Below are 25100 nucleotides of genomic sequence, written 5' to 3' on the forward strand. Positions count from 1 at the left end.
CCCTTCTGGTATCTCAGGAGGTATTACCCTAGCTTCAGATCTAGCCGCCTCATGCTCCTTTCGTGCAGTGGCCAATTTCGAATGTAAACCAGTCATCTGTTGCCAGTCTGGGTACTGTGTCTGCTGTTCAGCATCTGTGTCCGTACACAGCGGGAAACGCAGTCCGCCCTGTCTATAAGCCGTGCGTCTCCGTACCCTCACGCAGCCATAATGGCCGGCGAACCGCTAACCGGGACGCCAGCTTAGTACTCACCAGTCTTCATTCTTCTGACTCTGTGGGGGTGGCGGCGTGCTGCGGGAATGTATGCTCGCTGTGGTGGGGCTTGCGACCAATTCCCTCAGGAGCTCAGTGTCCTGTTATCGGGGAACGGGACCATTAACACTTCAAGAGGTTGGGCTGTCCCCCCCCCCCCATAAGTCCCACGAAGCAGTCAGGCTGGTGCCGTCCAGTCCTGCCTGAAAACAACAAACACAGAAAATAAATGGAGCTTCCCTAAACGTGACCGGCTCCTCCGGGAACATTTTCTAAACGGAGTCTGGTAGGAGGGTGTAACCGGATGGTCCCGTACGAAAGCTCTCACTGCTTTTGCGTCCCGTCCCCAGTACACAGAATGGATGTTTAGGTCACGCGGGACCTGGCCACATAGGGGATTCCCGCTTACCGCCAGTAACCGCCTGTTAATGACTCCACAGACTGCGCAGTGGACGGGTTCTGCTTCCACCACCAAACTACTAACCTGCCGTGGCATCTAGAACCACGGTTCTGTTCTGTATGTGTTGACACGCCGTCTAACCACACCTGTGTGGTGCTGATGAATCACCACTAGTCGCTTGACTAGGCCTCTGCCGGTAGCCGGCAAAAGGCGGAACTTGTAGACGCTGGATACACCACAGGCAGCCGGAAAACGGAGCTAGGAATCTTTGTGGAGGGTGTATCTTAAAGACAAACGCATAACCATGAGATACCGCTACTAGCACCCAGGCATCCGTGGTGGACTGCTGCCAGATCTGTGCAAATTGAAGTAGTCGGCCTCCCACCCTGGGATCCCCCAGGTGGAGGCCCGCGCCATCAGGTCAATGGCTTATCTTCTGGTTTGGAAGCAGGTCCCCTGGTAGCCCAATGCTTTTTAGTCATTACAGACTTACCGGATTGGGACTGTTTGCCATAACCCTTTCCTTTCTCTTGGGTCTGAATGGACCGGAAAGCTGGAAACCTAGGTTTGGACTTATAGCTTGACGGAAACATCACTTTTTTAGAGTCTGCCTCTGACTCCAGGATACTGTATAATTCTTTACCAAAAAGAATATCTCCAACAAAAGGCAAAGACTCTAGAACCTTCTTGGACTCTGCCTCAGCCTTCCAATACGTAAGCAGACAGCTCTGCGTGCTGCTACTGCTGAGGCTGATGCTTGAGAGGCAATAGTACCCATGTCCAAGGCTGCTTCTTCCATAAAAATAGCCGCATGTTTAATATGTACAATATGGGAATTTTGCTCTCTAGATGCCAAAGAGAGATCCTCCAATGCATCAGCCAAGGACACTACTGCTTTTGCCATCCAGGCAGAAGCCATGACAGGTCTTACAACTGTCCCAGACAAAGAAAAAATGTTTTTTAGAAAACCATCAAACTTTCTATCTGTAACATAAAGATGTTAAAGGCAGAGGCAATGTAGATTTACGCACCAGTCGAATAACATGTGTATCCACCTTGGAAGCCACCTCCCTTTTTGAACAGTCCCCAGATGGAAGAGGATAATGAGATTCCAATTCTTTGGAATTCTGAACTTCTTACCGGGTGTGACCCAAGCCTCTTGCATAATTTCAGTCAGCTGTTCTGACTCCGGAAATTCAGTTCTAACTGTTTTGGGACGTTTAAACACAGGTGCCTTGGATTTTACCAAAGGCTCTGCTGCCTCCTCTAAGGATACAAAGGCTTTTATAGCAATAATTAACTCGGGTATATCCACTGAGCTGGGACCTTTATCCTCATCTCTGTATGCAGAACCAGAATGCGAGGAGACATCCTCATCCTCCAAAGTGTCCCCTTCTGAAACATGTGTAGACTGAAGATGTTATTTCATGTCTGTGAGCTTTATCTCCATGCCTTTCAGACTGTTTTTGTTAAAAGGCTACAGACCCCTAAACTGGATAATAATTATTATTACATTTATAAGGTGCCACAAGTGTTTTGCAGCGCCGTACAAAAGACAGTACAGGGAGACAAAACTTAGCATTACAGTAAATAAATAACAAAAATAGAGTACAGGTAACAAAGAGCAACACAATTCTCAAAAAATAAGATTTTACTCACCGGTAAATCTATTTCTCGTAGTCCGTAGTGGATGCTGGGAACTCCGAAAGGACCATGGGGAATAGCGGCTCCGCAGGAGTCTGGGCACAACTAAAAGAAAGCTTTTAGACTACCTGGTGTGCACTGGCTCCTCCCACTATGACCCTCCTCCAAGCCTCAGTTAGGATACTGTGCCCGGACGAGCTGACACAATAAGGAAGGATTTTGAATCCCGGGTAAGACTCATACCAGCCACACCAGTCACACCGTACAACACGTGATACTATACCCAGTTAACAGTATGAAACATAACTGAGCCTCTCAACAGATGGCTCATAACAATAACCCGTTAGTGAACAATAACTATGTACAATTATTGCAGACAATCCGCACTTGGGACGGGCGCCCAGCATCCACTACGGACTACGAGAAATAGATTTACCGGTGAGTAAAATCTTAGTTTCTCTAACGTCCTAGTGGATGCTGGGAACTCCGTAAGGACCATGGGGATTATACCAAAGCTCCCAAACGGGCGGGAGAGTGCGGATGACTCTGCAGCACCGAATGAGAGAACTCAAGGTCCTCCTCAGCCAGGGTATCAAATTTGTAGAATTTTGCAAACGTGTTTGCCCCTGACCAAGTAGCAGCTCGGCAAAGTTGTAAAGCCGAGACCCCTCGGGCAGCCGCCCAAGATGAGCCCACCTTCCTTGTAGAATGGGCTTTTACGGATTTAAAACGCGGCAGTCCAACCGCAGAATGCGCCAGCTGAATTGTGCTACAAATCCAGCGAGCAATAGTCTGCTTAGAAGCAGGAGCACCCAGTTTGTTGGGTGCATACAGGATAAACAGCGAGTCAGTTTTCCTGACTCCAGCCGTCCTGGAAACATAAATTTTCAAGGCCCTGACTACGTCCAGCAACTTGGAATCCTCCAAGTCACTAGTAGCCGCAGGCACTACAATAGGTTGGTTCAAGTGAAAGGCTGATACCACCTTAGGGAGAAACTGGGGACGAGTCCTCAATTCTGCCCTATCCATATGAAAAATCAGATAAGGGCTTTTAAATGACAAAGCCGCCAATTCTGATACACGCCTGGCCGAAGCCAAGGCCAATAACATGACCACTTTCCACGTGAGATATTTTAGATCCACGGTCTTTAGTGGCTCAAACCAATGTGATTTTAGGAAATTCAACACCACGTTGAGATCCCAGGGTGCCACTGGAGACACAAAAGGGGGCTGAATATGCAGCACTCCTTTTACAAATGTCTGAACTTCAGGTAGTGAAGCTAGTTCTTTTTGGAAGAAAATCGACAGAGCCGATATCTGCACCTTAATGGAGCCTAATTTTAGGCCCATAGACACTCCTGCCTGTAGGAAGTGCAGAAATCGACCCAGCTGAAACTCCTCTGTTGGGGCCTTATTGGCCTCACACCAAGCAACATATTTCCGCCATATGCGGTGATAATGTTTTACAGTTACATCTTTCCTGGCCTTAATCAGCGTAGGAATGACATCCTCCGGAATGCCCTTTTCCTTTAGGATCCGGTGTTCAACCGCCATGCCGTCAAACGCAGCCGCGGTAAGTCTTGGAACAGACAGGGCCCCTGCTGCAGCAGGTCCTGTCTGAGCGGCAGAGGCCATGGGTCCTCTGAGATCATCTCTTGAAGTTCCGGGTACCACGCTCTTCTTGGCCAATCCGGAACCACGAGTATTGTCCTTACTCCTCGTTTTCTTATTATTCTCAGTACCTTTGGTATGAGAGGCAGAGGAGGGAACACATAAACCGACTGGTACACCCACGGTGTCACTAGAGCGTCCACCGCTATCGCCTGAGGGTCCCTTGACCTGGTGCAATATCTCTCTAGTTTTTTGTTTAGGCGGGACGCCATCATGTCCACCTGTGGCCGTTCCCAACGATTTACAATCAGTGTGAAGACTTCTGGATGAAGTCCCCACTCTCCCGGGTGGAGGTCGTGTCTGCTGAGGAAGTCTGCTTCCCAGTTGTCCACTCCCGGAATGAACACTGCTGACAGTGCTAACACGTGATTTTCCGCCCATCGGAGAATCCTTGTGGCTTCTGCCATCGCCGTCCTGCTTCTTGTGCCACCCTGTCGGTTTACATGGGCGACTGCCGTGATGTTGTCTGACTGGATCAGTACCGGCTGGTTTTGAAGCAGGGGTTTTGACTGACTTAGGGCATTGTAAATGGCCCTTAGTTCTAGAATATTTATGTGTAGGGAAGTCTCCTGACTCGACCATAGCCCTTGGAAGTTTCTTCCCTGTGTGACTGCCCCCCAGCCTCGAAGGCTGGCATCCGTGGTCACCAGGACCCAGTCCTGTATGCCGAATCTGCGGCCCTCTAGAAGATGAGCACTCTGCAGCCACCACAGCAGAGACACCCTGGTTCTTGGAGACAGGGTTATTAGCCGATGCATCTGAAGATGCGATCCGGACCATTGGTCCAACAGGTCCCACTGAAAGATTCTGGCATGGAACCTGCCGAAAGGAATTGCTTCGTAAGAAGCCACCATCTTTCCCAGGACTCGCGTGCAGTGATGCACCGACACCTGTTTTGGTTTCTGACTAGAGACGACAGCTCCCTGGCTTTTTCCTCTGGGAGAAACACTTTTTTCTGGACTGTGTCCAGAATCATTCCAAGGAACAGTAGACGTGTCGTCGGAACCAGCTGTGACTTTGGAATATTCAGAATCCAACCGTGCTGGTGTAGCACCTCCTGAGAAAGTGCTACTACTACCAACAACTGCTCCTTGGATCTCGCCTTTATTAGGAGATCGTCCAAGTATGGGATAATTAAAACTCCCTTTTTTCGAAGGAGTATCATCATTTCCGCCATTACCTTGGTAAACACCCTCGGTGCCGTGGACAGACCAAACGGCAGTGTCTGAAATTGGTAATGGCAATTCTGTACCGCAAATCTGAGGTACTCCTGGTGAGGATGGTAAATGGGGACATGCAGGTAAGCATCCTTGATGTCCAGGGATACCATGTAATCCCCCTCGTCTAGACTTGCAATAAAGGCCCTGAGCGATTCCATCTTGAACTTGAATTTTTTTATGTATGTGTTCAAGGATTTCAAATTTAAAATGGGTCTCACCGAACCGTCCGGTTTCGGTACCACAAACAGTGTGGAATAGTAACCCCGTCCTTGTTGAAGTAGGGGCACCTTGACTATCACCCGCTGGGAATACAGCTTGTGAATTGCCTCTAGCACAGCCTCCCTGTCCGAGGGAGTTGTTGGCAAGGCAGATTTGAGGAAAAGGCGGGGGGGGGGGGGACGCCTCGAATTCCAGCTTGTACCCCTGAAATACTACTTGAAAGATCCAGGGATCCACCTGTGAGCGAGCCCACTGATCGCTGAAATTTTTGAGGCGGCCCCCCACCGTACCTGGCTCCGCCTGTGGAGCCCCACCGTCATGCGGCGGACTTGGAAGAAGCGGGGGAGGACTTTTGCTCCTGGGAACTAGCTGTTTGTTGCAGCCTTTTTCCCCTACCTCTGCCTCTGGACAGAAAGGACCCGCCTTTTCCTCACCTGTTTTTCTGGGTCCGAAAGGACTGTACCTGATAAAACGGCGCTTTTTTAGGCTGTGAGGGAACATGGGGTAAAAATGCTGACTTCCCAGCTGTTGCTGTGGAAACGAGGTCCGAGAGACCATCCCCGAATAACTCCTCACCCTTATAAGGCAAAACTTCCATGTGCCTTTTGGAATCTGCATCCCCTGTCCACTGCCGAGTCCATAACCCTCTCCTGGCAGAAATGGACAATGCACTTATTTTAGATGCCAGCCGGCAGATCTCCCTCTGTGCATCTCTCATGTATAAGACTGAGTCTTTTATATGCTCTATGGTTAGCAGATTAGTGTCCCTGTCTAGGGTGTCAATATTTATGACAGGGAATCTGACCACGCAGCTGCAGCACTGCACATCCATGCTGACGCAATAGCTGGTCTAAGTATAATGCCTGTGTGTGTATATATAGACTTCAGGATCGCCTCCTGCTTTCTATCTGCAGGCTCCTTCAGGGCGTCCGTATCCGGAGACGGAAGTGCCACCTTTTTAGACAAACGTGTGAGCGCTTTATCCACCCTAGGAGGTGTTTCCCAACGTGCCCTATCCTCTGGCGGGAAAGGGAACGCCATTAGTAATTTTTTTGAGATTATCAATCTTTTATCAGGGAAAGCCCACGCTTCCTCACACACTTCATTTAATTCTAAAGATGGGGGAAAAACTACAGGTAGTTTTTTCTCCCCAAACATAATACCCTTTTTAGTGGTACCTGGGTTTATATCTGAAATGTGTAACACCTCTTTCATTGCCTCAATCATGCAGCGAATGGCCTTAGTGGACATTAGATTAGACTCATCGTCGTCGACACTAGTATCAGTATCCGTGTCGACATCTGGGTCTGCCATCTGAGGTAGCGGGCTTTTTAGAGCCCCTGATGGCCTTTGAGACACCTGGGCAGCAACGAGCTGAGAAGCCGGCTGTCTTGCATTTGGCATGTCGTCAAATTTTTTTGTGTAAGGAGTCGACACTTGCACGTAATTCCTTCCATAAAACCATCCACTCAGGTGTCTGCCCAGCAGGGGGTGACATCACTTCTACAGGCATCTGCTCCGCCTCCACATAATTTTCCTCCTCAAACATGTCGACACAGCCGTACCGACACACCGCACACACACCGGGAATGCTCTAACAGAGGACAGGACCCCACAGAAGCCCTTTGGGGAGACAGAGAGAGAGTATGCCAGCACACACCAGAGCGCTATATACTGCAGGGACTAACTGAATTATGTCCCCTATAGCTGCTATAATATTTACTGCGCCTAAATTTAGTGCCCCCCTCTCTTTTTTTACCCTTTTCTGTAGTGTAGACTGCAGGGGAGAGCCAGGGAGCTTCCTTCCAGCGGAACTGTGAGGGAAAAATGGCGCCAGTGTGCTGAGGGGGATAGCTCCGCCCCTTTTTTGCGGACTATTCTCCCGCTTTTTTAAGGATTCTGGCAGGGGTAATTATCACATATATAGCCTCTGGGGCTATATATTGTGATTGTTTTGCCAGCCAAGGTGTTTTTATTGCTGCTCAGGGCGCCGCCGCCCCCCCCCCCCCCCCCCCCCAGCGCCCTGCACCCTTAGTGACCGGACTGTGAAGTGTGTATGAGAAGCAATGGCGCACAGCTGCAGTGCTGTGCGCTACCTTGGAAAAGACAGAAGTCTTCATGCCGCCGATTTTCCGGACTTCTTCTTGCTTCTGGCTCTGTAAGGGGGACGGCGGCGCGGCTCCGGGACCGAACACCAAGGCCAGTTCCATGCGGTCGGTCCCTCTGAAGCTAATGGTGTCCAGTAGCCTAAGAAGCCCAAGCTAGCTGCAAGCAGGTAGGTTCGCTTCTTCTCCCCTTAGTCCCTCGTTGCAGTGAGCCTGTTGCCAGCAGATCTCACTGTAAAATAAAAAACCTAAAATATACTTTCTTTCTAGGAGCTCAGGAGAGCCCCTAGTGTGCATCCAGCTCAGCCGGGCACAAGAATCTAACTGAGGCTTGGAGGAGGGTCATAGTGGGAGGAGCCAGTGCACACCAGGTAGTCTAAAAGCTTTCTTTATAGTTGTGCCCAGTCTCCTGCGGAGCCGCTATTCCCCATGGTCCTTACGGAGTTCCCAGCATCCACTAGGACGTTAGAGAAATAGGATTTTGGTTACCTACCGGTAAATCCTTTTCTCGTAGTCCGTAGAGGATGCTGGATTCCACATTAGTACCATGGGGTATAGACGGGTCCACCAGGAGCCATTGGCACTTTAAGAGTTTGAGAGTGTGGGCTGGCTCCTCCCTCTATGCCCCTCCTACCAGACTCAATCTAGAAACTGTGCCCGAGGAGACTGACATCTTCGAGAGAAGGATTTATCACAGATAGTGGCAAGATTCATACCAGCTCACACATACAAGGCACATCAACCTAACTTAGCTTGAAAACTAAGCTGCCGCTGAAACATTACTTACCCAGTAACAATGCAGTACCTAACTAAAGCGACGTTGTACTGAACCAAATAACGTTTGCCGGAAAACGAAGCGCAGGACGGGCGCCCAGCATCCTCTACGGACTACGAGATAAGGATTTACCGGTGGGTACCAAAATCCTATTTTCTCTAACGTCCTAGAGGATGCTGGGGTCCACATTAGTACCATGGGGATGTACCAAAGCTCCCGGAACGGGAGGGAGAGCGCGGAGGCTCCTGCAGAACTGATTGACTGAACTTCAGATTATCAGAGGCCAAAGTATCGAACTTGTAAAACTTTGCAAACGTGTTCGACCCAGACCAAGTTGCAGCTTGGCAAAGTTGTAAAGCCGAGACACCCCGGGCAGCCGCCCAGGAAGAGCCCACCTTACGAGTAGAGTGGGCCTTGACAGACGTAGGACACGGCAATCCTGCCATAGAATACGCATGCTGGATAGTGCACCTGATCCAGCGAGAGATCGTCTGCTTAGAAGCAGGACACCCAATTTTCTTGGGATCATACAGGACAAAGAGTCCGATTTCCTGTGACGAGCAGTCCTCTTCACACAGATTTTCAGATCCCTTACAACATCTAAGGACTTTGATGAAATTGAGGCGTCAGTAGCCACTGGCACCACAATAGGTTGGTTGATACCAAATGCCGACACAACCTTCGGAAGAAACTGCTGACATGGTCCAGAGCTCAGCTCTATCTTCGTGGAAGATCAAGTATGGGCTTTTACAGGACAAAGCCCCCCTAACCTCCAACACACATCTAGCAGAAGCTAAGGCCAACAACGTGACAGCCTACCATGTAAGAAATTTGACCTCAACCTCCTGTAGAGGCTCGAACCAGTCCGATTGGAGGAACTGCAACACCACGTTAAGGTCCCAAGGAGACGTAGGCGGTACAAAGGAAGGTTGGATGTGCAGAACTCCCTTCAAAAAGGTCTGAACCTCAGGGAGTGCAGCCAATTGTTTCTGGAAGAAAATGGATAAGGCCGAAATCCGGACCTTCACAGATCCCAACCTCAGGCCCATATCCACACCAGCTTGTAGGAAGAGGAGAAACCGTCCCAGTTGAAACTCCACCGCAGGAAATTTCTTGGGACTCACACCAAGATACATAATTTTTCCAAATTCGATGGTAATGTTTAGACGTTACTCCTTTCCTAGCCTGTATCAGGGTAGGAATGAAATTGTTCGGAATGCTATTTCGAGCTAGTATCAGGCGTTCAACCTCCATGCCGTCAAACATAGCCGCGGTAAGTCTTGATAGGCGAACGGCCCCTGCTGCAGCGAGTCCTCCCGAAGAGGAAGAGGCCTCGGCTCTTCTTGCAGTAGATCCGCGTACCAAGCCCGTCTTGGCCAGTCTGGAGCAATGAGGATCGCTTGAAACCTTGTTCTCTCTATGAGCTCTAGCACTCTTTGAATGAGTGGGAGTTGTGGAAACACGTACACCGACTGGAATACCCAAGGAGTCACATTGTGTCGGCTGAGGAAGTCCGCTTCCCAGTTGACTACTCTCGGAATGAAGATTGCTGACAGCGCCAACGCGTGTTTTTCTGGCCAGAGGATGATTCTTGTTACCTCTGACATTGCAGCTCTGCTCTTCGTTCCGCCCTGTTGGTTTATGTAAGCCACTGTTGTCACATTGTCCGACTGCACTTGAACGCCCCGATTTCTCAGAAGATGGGCTGCTTGGAGAAGACAGTTGTAGGCGGCTCTTAGTTCCACAATGTTTATTGGTAGGCCGGCTTCCAGATTTAACCACCTTCCTTGGAAGGTTTCCCCTTGAGTGACTGCGCCCCGGCCCCGGAGACTTGCATCTGTGGTTAGAAGGATCCAGTCCTGAATCCCGAACCTGCAGCCCTCCAGAAGGTGAGGTAATTGCAGCCACCAGAGGAGTGAAATGATGGCGACAGACGTATTCTCTGGTGCATGTGTAGAGGAGATCCCTAGCACTTGTCCAGGAGATCCAGCTGGGAGGACAGAGCATAAAACCTCCCGTACTGCAGAGCCTAGTAAGAGGCCACCATCTTCCCCAGAAGGCGAATGCACTGATGAACAGACACCCGGGCTGGCTTCAGGACATCCCGGACCATTGTTTATATCACCAACGCTTTTTCCTCTGGAAGAAACACCCTCTGCACTTCCGTGTCGAGGATCATTCCAAGAAAGGACAACCTCCTGGTTGGTTCCAAATGTGATTTTGGAAGATTCAGGATCTAACCGTGTTCCCTGAGTAGATGGGTCGTGAGAACAATGGACTGTAACAGCTTCTCTTTGGACGATACCTTTATCAGCAGATCATCCAGATATGGAATTATGTTCACCCCCTGTCTGCGGAGGAGAACCAGCATTTCCGCCATCACCTTGGTGAATACCCTCGGTGCTGTGGAGAGGCCGAATGGCAGGGCCTGGAATTGAAAATGACAGTCCAACAGTGCGATTCGGAGATAAGCTTGATGCGGCAGCCAAATTGGAATGTGGAGGTACGCATCCTTGATATCCAGGGATACCAGGAATTCCCCCTCCTCCAGACCTGATATCATCGCCCTTTGAGACTCCATTTTGAATTTGAACTCCCTCAGGAAGGGGTTTAGCGATTTTAAGCTCAGAATGGGTCTGACCAAACCATCCGGTTTCGGTACCACAAAAAGGTTTTGCATATGGGGAGGAACTGGTACAATGACCTGTGCCTCCACCAACGTTTGGATGGCTTCCTGTAGGATAGCCCTGTCTGCCAGCAAAGCCGGCAAGCCTGATTTGAAGAATCGGTGAGGAGGGAGATCTTGAAATTCCAGCCTGTACTCCTGGGACACAATATCTTGTACCCAGGGATCCAGGCCGGACGACACCCAGATGTGAGTGAAATGCCTGAGTCTCGTCCCCATCGGCCCCACCTCCAGGCCGCGCGGTCCACAGTCATGCTGAGGACTTTGGCATACTTGAAGTAGGTTTCTGTTCCTGGTAACCCGCAGCAGCAGGTTTCTTGGATTTTGTCCGACCTCCTCTAAAGAAGGTGCTTTGGCAGACCGAAAGGGCTGTGATGCAGCTGAAGAAAAGGGTTTCTTCGTAGCAGGTGCAGCTGAAGGAAGAAAAGGTGACTTACCCGCTGTAGCCGTGGAAATCCAAGCATCCAACGCTTCCCCAAAGAGAGCCTGACCTGTGTAGGGTAGGGTCTCCACACCTCTCCTGAATTCTGCGTCGGCATACCACTGGCGCAGCCAAAGTCCCCTACGAGCAGAGACAGACATGGAAGATATCCCTGCAGCCATGGAACCCAGGTCTTTCATGGATTCCACCGTAAATCCTGCAGAATCCTGAATGTTACGCAAAAACAATTCAACGTCACTTTTATCCATTGTATCCAAATCCTCAAGTAACGTGCCTGACCACTTTACTATAGCTTTGGAAATCCATGCACAGGCAATAGTAGGCCGCAGTATCGCCCCTGAAGCCGTGTACATGGATTTGAGCGTAGTGTCAATTTTGCGATCAGCCGGATCCTTTAAGGCGGTAGATCCTGGAACAGGTAAAACCACCTTTTTCGAGAGTCTGGATACAGACGCGTCCACTATGGGTGGGTTTTCCCATTTTCTCCTATCCTCCTCAGGGAAGGGAAAAGCAACCAGAACCCTTCTAGGGCTATGGAATTTTTTCTCCGGGTTTTCACATGCTTTCTCAAATATAGCATTTAATTATTTGGTTGCAGGGAAGGTTAGCGAGGCTTTCATACTGTCAGTGAAGTAAGCCTCCTCATCCTGCTCAGGTGTTGTATCAGCAATATTCAACATATCTCTAATAGCCTCTATCATCAACTGCACCCCCTTAGCTAGAGATGCGGCCCCCCTCAGCACGTCCCCATCACCGTCCTCAGTGTCAGAATCGGTAACCGTTTCATCTTGCATAATCTGGGTAAGAGCACGTTTGTGGGAACCTACAGAGGGGGTTCTGAGGTAACAGAACCGGACCAAACTGCCATAGAGTTCTGTAAAACCAGAGTTGCAGATTCATTCTGTGCAACCCTAGTAGAAATACCTTTGTGGTATCTGCGCTAAAACAGTGCAATCCTGATTACATGGAATGGGATCATCCTGAGAGGACATATCCTCTGCAGCATATGACACAGTGTCCTTGGACATAGCTTACACACACACACACACACAGGTGGGGGCAGACAGAGTCCCCCCCCCAAGAATGGCGAGAGACACAGAGATTGGAGCCAACCCACACACAGCGCTAATAGATAGGGAGACCCCAACCAGCGCTGTCTGTGCACCTTAATAGGTTACACAGTCTTTACACAGCCTCCCCTCCCCCCTTCTACAACCCCCACGGTACCATATAAGATAGCTGGAGTTGATCTGGAGGGACAGCTCTCACTGATAGCGCTTCTGTAGGCAGGAAAATGGCGCTGAACGCTGCTGGGTTTGCTCTGAGGAGAAGCTCCACCCCCTTAATGGCGCTGTCTTCCCGCTCTTCTGGAGATTACACTGGCCTGAGGAATTTTGCTGGCAGCGATCCTGGAACCCTGACAGGCTTGGAGGTCAGTGTAGGGTTAAGGCGCCGGCTCAGGACGCCCCTCACAGCCCGCACCATGTACTGCTGAGCCCCCGGAGGGCAGTCAGTACTGCGCTCCATACCCTGTTGCCGCCATCTTCACACCGGCTCCCCGCTTGCTAGGGGGGTCGGTGACTGACTCGCCACGGATCTGCGGCATGCTGCTGGGGAGAGCAATCCCCTGTGGCGGGGAACGATCGATCCCCTCTGGAGTTCAGTGTCCAGTCAGCGGAGTCAGTGGCTCAGACCCCGCAGGGCGGACACTGCTCCCCCCCCTCAGTCCCTCGATGCAGGCAGGCTGTTGCCAGCAGCCTCCCAGTAAAATAATAAACTCTAAAATAAACTTTATTAGGAAAGCTCTGTAGAGCTCCCCTAGCTGTGACCGGCTCCTCCGGGCACATTTTCTAAACCGAGTCTGGTAGGAGGGGCATAGAGGGAGGAGCCAGCCCACACGCTCAAACTCTTAAAGTGCCAATGGCTCCTGGTGGACCAGTCTATACCCCATGGTACTAATGTGGACCCCAGCATCCTCTAGGACATAAGAGAAATAATTTGTTCATTTTAGTATTGTTTGCCTGTACAATATTAGGAAGTGAAATGCAAGAATATAGTAACTTTGAATTTGTGTGATAAATATTATTAAAGAAGGAATGTTAATGATCAGTTCCTGTGTAATGTGTCTTCTGACTATACACAAGGGGCTGTGAGCTGGGGGGTAGTGAGATCTCTCCTGACAGAGGACAGTACACGCTGTGAAAGGTCCTCACAACCTTTAGCAACACACTTAGACATTTTTAAGACTTTTTGAGCAATAAACATCTTGCCTTCACAATGAGTGCATCCATATCCTGCAACCAAGAGAACTGCGCAAAATGCTTTTTCGTTTTCCGGCGGCCCTGGAGTTAGCCCAGTGTCCACCGTCTGCCAGGTACCATGCAGGGCCTGGTGCATGGTGAGCGATCAGGTGCTATAAGGTGCCAGTGCAAGGAGCCCTAGGAAATCAGCGGTTCCACGGCCGGTGATCGTACCTGTTGGTGGCAGCAGTGGGTGGAGCCTGTAACAGGCGGTGTGCTGACTGGAAGAGGGAATCCCCTATTGGCTGCAGAGTCAGCGTATACTGCCTCACTAGTGACTGCCCCAGGAGACCTTGTGGTGACATCACTGGATCTCAGCCATAACAAAGAGGAAACACAACAGAAGAGGGTTGCGGCAGTGGAGGACACAGGATCTATACAAAAGCTGCAGCGGAACCTCTTACCGATTCGAGCACAGATGGTCATCAGAAGGTCACTCATAGTCTTCGAGTCATCGACCATCACGGTCTTCACTGTACCATCCAACATGCGGATTTTCAGAGGACGCTGTTTCTTCCTGTATTCCAAGGTGTCCTTGGGGCAAGAGAGACAAGGAGGCAAAAATAAGATTTTAAACCTACCGGTAAATCTTTTTCTCGTAGTCCGTAGAGGATGCTGGGACTCCGTAAGGACCATGGGAATAGACGGGCTCCGCAGGAGACATGGGCACTTTAAGAAAGACTTTGGATCTGGGTGTGCACTGGCTCCTCCCTCTATGCCCCTCCTCCAGACCTCAGTTCGAGAAACTGTGCCCAGAGGAGACGGACAGTACGAGGAAAGGATTTTAGTTAATCCAAGGGCAAGATTCATACCAGCCCACACCATCCACACCGTATAACATGGAATATACTAACCAGTTAACAGTATGGAAACAACACAGCATCAGTCCAAGACCGATCAAACTATGACATAACCCTTATGTAAGCAAAACTATATACAAGTCTTGCAGAAGTAGTCCGCACTTGGGACGGGCGCCCAGCATCCTCTACGGACTACGAGAAAAAGATTTACCGGTAGGTTTAAAATCTTATTTTCTCTTACGTCCTAGAGGATGCTGGGGACTCCGTAAGGACCATGGGGATTATACCAAAGCTCCCAAACGGGCGGGAGAGTGCGGATGACTCTGCAGCACCGATTGAGCAAACATGAGGTCCTCCTAAGCCAGGGTATCAAACTTATAGAACTTTGCAAAGGTGTTTGACCCCAACCAAGTAGCAGCTCGGCACAGCTGTAGTGCCGAGACCATTCGGGCAGCCTCTCAAGATGAGCCCACCTTCCTAGTGGAATGGGCCTTGACCGATTTTTGTAACGGCAATCCTGCCGTAGAATGCGCCTGCTGAATCGTGTTACAGATCCAGCGAGCAATAGTCTGCTTTGAAGCAGGGCCGCCGACCTTGTTGGCTGCATACAGGACAAACAGTGCTTCTGTTTTTCTGATCCTAGCCGTTCTGGCCACGTAAACTTTCAAAGCCCTGACCACATCAAGGGACTCGGAATCCTCCAAGTCACGTGCAGCCACAGGCACGACAATAGGTTGGTTCATATGAAAGGATGAGACCACCTTAGGTAGGAATTGAGGACGGGTCCGCAATTCCGCTCTATCCATATGGAAAAGCAGATAGGGTCTTTTATGTGATAAAGCCGCTAATTCCGAAACTCGCCTAGCCGAAGCCAAGGCCAACAACATGACCACCTTCCAAGTGAGATATTTCAACTCCACTGTACTAAGTGGTTCAAACCAATGCGACTTAAGGAAACCTAACAGCACGTTAAGGTCCCAAGGCGCCACCGGTGGTACAAAAGGAGGCTGAATATGCAGCGCTCCCTTCACAAAAGTCTGTACTTCAGGTAGAGAGGCCAATTCCTTTTGAAAGAAAATGGATAAGGCCGAAATCTGAACTTTAATGGAGCCTAATTTTAGGCCCAAATTCACTCCAGTTTGTAGGAAGTGAAGAAAATGGCCCAGATGGAATTCTTCCGTAGGAGCATTCCTGGCATCACACCACACGGTGATAATGTTTAGATGTCATGTCCTTCCTAGCCCTTATTAGCGTAGGAATGACCTCATCCGGAATACATTTTTCCGCTAGGATCCGGCGTTCAACCGCCATGCCGCCAAACGCAGCCGCGGTAACTCTTGGAACAGACAGGGGCCCTGTTGCAACAGGTCCTGTCTTAGAGGAAGAGGCCACGGATCTTCTGTGAGCATTTCCTGCAGATCCGGATACCAGGTCCTTCGTGGCCAATCTGGAACAATGAGTATTGTTCTCACTCCTCTTTTTCTTATTATTCTCAACACCTTGGGTATGAGAGGAAGAGGAGGAAATACATAGACCGACTGGAACACACACGGTGTCACTAGGGTGTCCACAGCTACCGCCTGAGGATCTCTAGACCTGGCGCAATACCTTTGTAGCTTTTTGTTGAGACGGGACGCCATCATGTCTATTTGGGGCAGTCCCCACCGACTTGCAATTTGTGCGAAGACTTCCTGATGAAGTCCCCACTCTCCCGGATGCAGGTCGTGTCTGCTGAGGAAGTCTGCTTCCCAGTTGTCCACTCCCGGAATGAACACTGCTGACAGTGTGCTGACATGATTCTCCACCTAGCGAAGAATTCTGGTGGCTTCCGCCATCACCACTCTGCTCCTTGTGCCGCCCTGTCGGTTTACATGAGCTACTGCGGTGATGTTGTCTGACTGGATCAGAACTGGTCTGTCGCGAAGTAAGGTCTCCGCTTGACGTAGGGCGTTGAATATGGCCCTTAGTTCCAGTTTGTTGATGTGAAGACATGTCTCTTGACTTGACCAAATGCCTTGGAAATTTCTTCCCTGTGTGACTGCTCCCCACCCTCGGAGGCTCGCGTCCGTGGTCACCAGGATCCAATCCGGAATGCCGAACCTGCGGCCCTCTAGAAGGTGAGCACTCTGCAGTCACCACAGGAGAGATACCCTGGCCCTGGGGGACATGGTGATCCGCTGATGCATTTGCAGATGTGACCCGGGCCATTTGTCCAATAGGTCCCATTGGAAAGTCCTTGCATGGAACCTGCCGAAGGGAATGGCTTCGTACGTCGCCACCATTTTTCCCAGGGCTTGAGTGCAATGATGCACTGACACTTGTTTTGGCTTCAACAGGTTCTTGACTAGAGTCATGAGTTCCTGCGCTTTTTCTATCGGAAGAAAAACCCTTTTCTGGTCTGTGTCCAGAATCATGCCCAAGAAGGGCAGACGAGTTGTAGGATTCAGCTGCGACTTTGGAGTATTGAGTATCCAGCCGTGTCGCTGTAACACCGTCAGTGGAAGTGCTACGCTGTTCAGCAACTTCTCCCGTGATCTCGCTTTTATAAGGAGATCATCCAAGTACAGGATAATTGTGACACCCTACTTGCGCAGGAGCACCATCATTTCCGCCATTACCTTGGTGAAAATTCTCGGGGCCGTGGAAAGCCCAAACGGCAACGTCTGAAATTGGTAATGACAATCCTGTACCGCAAATCTCAGGTGTGCCTGATGAGGAGGATATATGGGGACATGCAGGTATGCATCCTTTATGTCCAGAGACACCATAAAATCCCCCCCTTCCAGGCTGGCGATGACCGCACTGAGCGATTCCATTTTGAATTTGAACCGTTTTAAGTAAAGGTTCAGGGATTTTAAATTCAAAATGGGTCTGACCGAACCGTCCGGTTTCGGGACCACAAACAGAGTTGAGTAGTACCCCTTTCCTCTTTGAAGCAGGGGAACCTCGACCACCACTTGTTGAAGACACAATTTTTGAATCGCACGTAACACTGTCTCCCTTTCCAGCGGAGAAGTCGGTAGCGCCGATTTGAAAAACCGGCGAGGAGGCACCTCTTCGAATTCCAGCTTGTATCCCTGGGAAACAATTTCTATTGCCCAGGGATCCACCTGTGAGTGAACCCAGATGTGGCTGAAAAGTCGAAGACATGCCCCCACTGGAGCGGACTCCCTCAGGGGAGCCCCAGCGTCATGCGGTGGATTTTGCAGAGGCCGGGGAGGACTTCTGTTCCTGGGAACTAGCTGTGCAGCTTTTTACCTCTGCCCTTACCCCTGGCAAGAAAGGACGATCCACGTACTCTTTTGCTTTTATTTGAACGAAAGGACTGCACTTGATAATGAGGCGCTTTCTTAGATTGTGAGGGAATATAAGGCAAAAAGTTAGATTTACCTGCCGTAGCTGTGGAGACGAGGTCAAACAATTCCTCACCCTTGTAAGGTAAAACCTCCATATGCCTCTTTGAGTCGGCATCACCTGTCCATTGCCGGGTCCATAGGACTCGTCTAGCAGAAATCAACATAGCGTTGATTCTAGAACCCAATAGACCAATGTCTCTTTGAGCAGGCCTCATATATAAGACAGCATCTTTTATATGTCCTAGGGTCAATAAGATGGTATCCTTATCCAGGGTTTCAATTTCCGCTGATAAGGTATCCGTCCATGCTGCTACAGCGCTACACACAGGCCGACGCAATAGCCGTTCTGAGTAAGGTACCCGAATGCGTGTAAATGGACTTCAAGGTAACCTCCTGCTTGCGATCAGCAGGATCCCTGAGGGTAGCCGTATCTTGGGATGGGAGCGCTATCTTTTTTGATAAGCGTGTCAACGCTTTGTCCACCCTAGGGGAGGATTCCCACCGTATCCTGTCCTTTGGCGGGAAAGGATACGCCATAAGAATCCTTTTGGGAATCTGCAGTTTTTTGTCTGGGGTTTCCCAAGCCTTTTCACATAACTCGTTCAGCTCATGTGAGGGAGGAAAGGTTACCTCAGGTTTCTTTCCCTTTATACATGTGTACCCTCGTGTCAGGGACAGGGGGTTCCTCTGTGATATGCAAAACACCTTTTATTGCAATAATCATACATCGAATACATTTAGCCAGTTTGGGCTGTAACTTTGCATCATCATAGTCGACACTGGAGTCAGAATCCGTGTCGGCATCTGTGTCTACTATTTGGGATAGTGGGCGCTTCTGAGACCCCGAAGGTCCCGGCGACATTGGGACAGACATGGGTTGACTCCCAGACTGTACTCTAGCTTCAGCTTTGTCTAATCTTTTGTGCAATAAATTAACATTAGCACTTAAAACATTCCACATATCCATCCAGTCAGGTGTCGGCACTGCCGACGGAGACACCACATTAATTTTCTCCTCCTCCTCCCCCGGAAAGCCTTCTACCTCAGACATGTCGACACACACGTACCGACACACCACACACTCAGGGAATCCTCTTATCTGAAGACAGTTCCCCCACAAGGCCCTTTGGAGAGAGAGAGAGAGCGTATGCCAGCACACACCCCAGCGCTATATGACCCAGGAAAAAACACAGTATGTTTACTCAGTAGCGCTTTTCAAGTATGTATATGCGCCAATTATGTGCCCCCCCCTCTACTTTAAAAACCCTCTTTCACCGTGGTATCAAGCAGGGGAGAGTCCGGGGAACTTACTCTCAGCGGTGCTGTGGAGAAAAATGGCGCTGGTGAGTGCTGAGGGAGAAGCCCCGCCCCCTTGGCGGCGGGCTTCTGTCCCGCTCAAATTTCTTAAACACATGGCGGGGGCTCTTTATATACATGTACAGTGCCCAGCTGTACATGTATATATGTACATTTGCCACAGGAGAGGTTTATATTGCTGCCCAGGGCGCCCCCCCTGCGCCCTGCACCCTTACAGTGACCGGAGTGTGTGAGGTGAATGGGAGCAATGGCGCACAGCTTCACCGCTGTGCGTTACCTCTATGAAGATCAAGCTGTCTCCTGCCGCCTCTGAAGTCTTTTACTCTCATACTCACCCGGCTTCTATCTTCCGGCTCTGCGCGGAGGACGGCGGCGCGGCTCTGGAAGGGACGGCGAGGGTGAGATCCTGCGTACCAATCCCTCTGGAGCTAATGGTGTCCAGTAGCCTAAGAAGCAGGACCTAGCTTCAGAGAGTAGGGCTGCTTCTCTCCCCTCAGTCCCTCGATGCAGGGAGTCTGTTGCCAGCAGAGCTCCTTGAACATAAAAAACCTAACAAAATACTTTGACAGGAAACTCAGGAGAGCTCCCTGAAATGCACCCAGTCTCCACTGGGCACAGTATCAAACTGAGGGCTGGAGGAGGGGCATAAAGGGAGGAGCCAGTGCACAGCCAGATCAAAAGTCTTTCTTAAAGTGCCCATGTCCCCTGCGGAGCCCGTCTATCCCCATGGTCCTTACGGAGTCCCAGCATCCTCTAGGACGTTAGAGAAAATGACACGGGGATCTAAGAGAGAATACGAGGGAAGAGGGATGGACAGGGGTGTAGCGATAGTGATGGGGACAGGACACGAGTGTATGGGACAGGGGTGACACGATAGTGAGAAGGACAGGACACGCGTGTATGGGACAGGGATGACACGATAGTGACGGGGACAGGACACACGTGTATGGGACGGAAGGGTGACACGGTAGTGACAGGGACAGGACACAAGTGTATGGGACAGAAGGGTGACACGATAGTGACAAGGACAGGACACGAGTGTATGGGACAGAAGGGTGACACAATAGTGACGGGGAAAGGACACACGTGTATGGGACGGAAGGGCGACACGGTAGCGACAGGGACAGGACACAAGTGTATGGGACAGAAGGGTGACACAATAGTGACAGGGACAGGACACACGTGTATGGGACGGAACGGCGACACAATAGTGACGGAGACAGGGCACAAGTGTATGGGACGGAAGGGTGACAAAATAGTGACGGGGACAGGACACACGTGTATGGGACAGAAGGGCGACACGGTAGTGAAAGGGACAGGACACACGTGTATGGGACGGAAGGGTGACACGGTAGTGAAAGGGACAGGACACACGTGTATGGGACGGAAGGGTGACACGGTAGTGAAAGGGACAGGACACACGTGTATGGGACGGAAGGGTGACACAATAGTGAAAGGGACAGGACACACGTGTATGGGACGGAAGGGTGACACAATAGTGAAAGGGACAGGACACACGTGTATGGGACGGAAGGGTGACACAATGGTGAAAGGGACAGGACACACGTGTATGGGACGGGAGGGTGACACAATAGTGAAAGGGACAGGACACACGTGTATGGGACGGAAGGGTGACACAATAGTGAAAGGGACAGGACACGTGTATGGGACGGAAGGGTGACACAATAGTGAAAGGGACAGGACACGTGTATGGGACGGAAGGGTGACACAATAGTGACGGGCACAGGACACAAGTGTACGGGACAGAAGGGCGACACGATAGTGAAAGGGACAGGACACACGTGTATGGGACAGAAGGGTGACACGATAGTGACAGGGAAAGGACACACGTGTATGGGACGGAAGGGTGACACGATAGTGACGGGGACAGGACACACGTGTATGGGACAGAAGGGCGACACGATAGTGAAAGGGACAGGACACACGTGTATGGGACGGAAGGGTGACACGATAGTGACAGGGACAGGACACACGTGTATGGGACGGAAGGGTGACACAATAGTGACGGGGACCGGACACACGTGTATGGGACGGAAGGGTGACACAATAGTGACGGGGACCGGACACACGTGTATGGGACGGAAGGGTGACACAATAGTGACGGGGACCGGACACACGTGTATGGGACAGAAGGGCGACACGATAGTGACGAGGACAGGACACACGTGTATGGGACGGAAGGGTGACACGATAGTGACGGGGACAGGACACACGTGTATGGGACGGAAGGATGACACGATAGTGACGGGGACAGGACACACGTGTATGGGACAGAAGGGCGACACGATAGTGAAAGGGACAGGACACACGTGTATGGGACGGAAGGGTGACACGATAGTGACGGGGACAGGACACACGTGTATGGGACGGAAGGGTACTCTGACAGGACACCAGTAAGGGACAGACAATGATACACAGATTTGGGAAAGGACACTGTCATGTAATAGAAGTGGAGCATACACTGGTTTAATAAGGAGAAGAAAAAACGAGGCCCTCACCCCATTGCGTAACATGTAATAATCTAAAGCTTTTCCAGCTTCCAGCCAGATTCCTTTCTTAGGATCTTCATCCGACAAGAACAGACCAAAGTCATTTGCTAAGGACAAAAATACAAAACAGATTAGGCTTAAAAGAAAAAAAAAAGTAATTCCAAGAACACAGTGTGCAATGCACTAACAAAATAGTGACCTCACAAGATCCCTCAATGGCCCACATCAAGAGATCTCCCACTAGTGACCTCCCCAGCCAACCTCGAGAAACCTCCCACTAGTGACCTCCCCAGCCAACCTCGAGAAACCTCCCACTAGTGACCTCCCCAGCCAACCTCGAGAGACCTCCCACTAGTGACCTCCCCAGCCAACCTCGAGAAACCTCCCACTAGTGAACTCCCCAGCCAACCTAGAGAAACCTCCCACTAGTGACCTCCCCAGCCAACCTCAAGAAACCTCCCACTAGTGACCTCCCCAGCCAACCTCGAGAAACCTCCCACTAGTGACCTCCCCAGCCAACCTCGAGAGACCTCCCACTAGTGACCTCCCCAGCCAACCTCGAGAAACCTCCCACTAGTGACCTCCCCAGCCAACCTAGAGAAACCTCCCACTAGTGACCTTCCCAGCCAACCTCGAGAAACCTCCCACTAGTGACCTCCCCAGCTAACCTAGAGAAACCTCCCACTAGTGACCTCCCCAGCCAACCTCGAGAGACCTCCCACTAGTGACCTCCCCAGCCAACCTCGAGAAACCTCCCACTAGTGACCTCCCCAGCCAACCTAGAGAAACCTCCCACTAGTGACCTTCCCAGCCAACCTCGAGAAACCTCCCACTAGTGACCTCCCCAGCTAACCTAGAGAAACCTCCCACTAGTGACCTCCCCAGCCAACCTCGAGAGACCTCCCACTAGTGACCTCCACAGCCAACCTCGAGAAACCTCCCACTAGTGGCCCCACACTAGTCACCCGCCATACCCCCACATGGAGTGACCTCACACCAGTCACCCACCCCACCCCTGGCGGGGGTTTCCTTTGTGTGGCGGCATGTTGCGGGGTAGGAGGCGGGGGTACCCTGTGTGTGGCGGGGTGGGAGACGAGGGTACCCTGTGTGTGGTGGCATGTGGCAGGGTAGGAGGCGGGGGTACCCTGTGTGTGGCGGCATGTTGCGGGGTAGGAGGCAGGGGTACCCTGTGTGTGGCGGCATGTTGCGGGGTAGGAGGCGGTGGTACCCTGTGTGTTGCGGGGTAGAAGGCAGGGGTACCCTGTGTGTGGTGGGGTAGCAGTCGGGGGTACCCTGTGTGTGGCAGCATGTTGCGGGGTAGGAGGCAGGGGTACCCTGTGTGTGGCGGCATGTTGCGGGGTAGGAGGCGGTGGTACCCTGTGTGTTGCGGGGTAGAAGGCAGGGGTACCCTGTGTGTGGTGGGGTAGCAGTCGGGGGTACCCCGTGTGTGGCGGCATGTTGCGGGGTAGGAGGCGGGGGTACCCTGTGTGTGGCGGCATGTTGCGGGGTAGGAGGCGGTGGTACCCTGTGTGTGGCAGCATGTTGCGGGGTAGGAGGCGGTGGTACCCTGTGTGTTGCGGGGTAGAAGGCAGGGGTACCCTGTGTGTGGTGGGGTAGCAGTCGGGGGTACCCTGTGTGTGGCAGCATGTTGCGGGGTAGGAGGCAGGGGTACCCTGTGTGTGGTGGCATGTTGCGGGATAGGAGGCGGTGGTACCCTGTGTGTTGCGGGGTAGAAGGCAGGGGTACCCTGTGTGTGGTGGGGTAGCAGTCGGGTGTACCCTGTGTGTGGCAGCATGTTGCGGGGTAGGAGGCAGAGGTACCCTGTGTGTGGCGGCATGTTGCGGGGTAGGAGGCGGTGGTACCCTGTGTGTTGCGGGGTAGAAGGCAGGGGTACCCTGTGTGTGGTGGGGTAGCAGTCGGGGGTACCCTGTGTGTGGCAGCATGTTGCGGGGTAGGAGGCGGTGGTACCCTGTGTGTTGCGGGGTAGAAGGCAGGGGTACCCTGTGTGTGGTGGGGTAGCAGTCGGGGGTACCCTGTGTGTGGCGGCATGTTGCGGGGGTACCCTGTGTGTGGCGGCATGTTGCGGGTAGGAGACTCACGCTGTCCTATCTGTGCCTCTGGAACCCGTTCCCGGATGATGCGGCAGGCGTCATATATCATGGTGGATGGCTCAAACTGCATCGTCTTCACCACATTGCCGATACTGATCTTCAGCGACAGGGCCACCATGGCTGCAGAGGGGGGGAGGGGTCTACTCTACTGGGCGACACCTGCAACAATGACACAACAATCAATATACACAATATATAATGAGACAACAATCAATATATACACACACAACACTCTGCAATACACCTGCAACAACAATTATTACACAACAATCACTGTATATACACACACAAAACACACACCACTCTGCAGTACACCTGCAACAATTACTACACAACAATCAATATATATATACACACACACACACTACACTCCGCAATACACCTGCAACATCAATTATTACATGTTACACAACACTCACTATATACACACACAAACAACACTCTTACACAACAATCACTGATATACACAACACTCTGCTTTCACGGAGGACACATGCTGGGATATAAGATCACGGAGGACACACGCTGGGATATAAGATCACGGAGGATACACGCTGGGATATAAGATCACGGAGGACACACGCTGGGATATAAGATCACGGAGGACACACGCTGGGATATAAGATCACGGAGGACACACGCTGGGATATAAGATCACGGAGGACACACGCTGGGATATAAGATCACGGAGGATACACGCTGGGATATAAGATCACGGAGGACACACGCTGGGATATAAGATCACGGAGGACACACGCTGGGATATAAGATCACGGAGGACGCACGCTGGGATATAAGATCACGGAGGACGCACGCTGGGATATAAGATCACGGAGGACACACGCTGGGATATAAGATCACGGAGGACACACGCTGGGATATAAGATCACGGAGGACACACGCTGGGATATAAGATCACGAAGGATACACGCTGGGATATAAGATCACGGAGGACACACGCTGGGATATAAGATCACGGAGGACACACGCTGGGATATAAGATCACGGAGGATACACGCTGGGATATAAGATCACGGAGGACACACGCTGGGATATAAGATCACAGAGGATACACGCTGGGATAAAAGATCACGGAGGACACACGCTGGGATATAAGATCACAGAGGAAACACGCTGGGATATAAGATCACGGAGAACACACGCTGGGATATAAGATCACGGAGAACACACGCTGGGATATAAGATCACGGAGAACACACGCTGGGATATAAGATCACGGAGGACACACGCTGGGATATAAGATCACGGAGAACACACGCTGGGATATAAG

At 51.1% G+C, this 25100-nt stretch overlaps 1 protein-coding gene across 1 annotated transcript in view; it reads right to left on the minus strand.

Annotated features, from left to right (window-relative positions):
* TLN1 (talin 1) overlaps positions 1-25100 on the minus strand; it is a 367391-nt gene that overhangs the window by 277716 nt on the left and 64575 nt on the right. Inside the window, exons 2-4 of the mRNA XM_063957473.1 lie at positions 23798-23968; positions 21708-21805; positions 14120-14249 (exon numbers count right to left, since the gene is read on the minus strand). Coding sequence (XP_063813543.1) covers positions 14120-14249; positions 21708-21805; positions 23798-23927 — 358 coding nt within the window. The 5' untranslated portion in view covers positions 23928-23968. The remainder of the gene's footprint in view (positions 1-14119; positions 14250-21707; positions 21806-23797; positions 23969-25100) is intronic.

The sequence above is a fragment of the Pseudophryne corroboree genome, chromosome 1 (assembly GCF_028390025.1).
Source record: "Pseudophryne corroboree isolate aPseCor3 chromosome 1, aPseCor3.hap2, whole genome shotgun sequence".
NCBI classification, from domain to species: Eukaryota; Metazoa; Chordata; class Amphibia; order Anura; family Myobatrachidae; genus Pseudophryne; species Pseudophryne corroboree.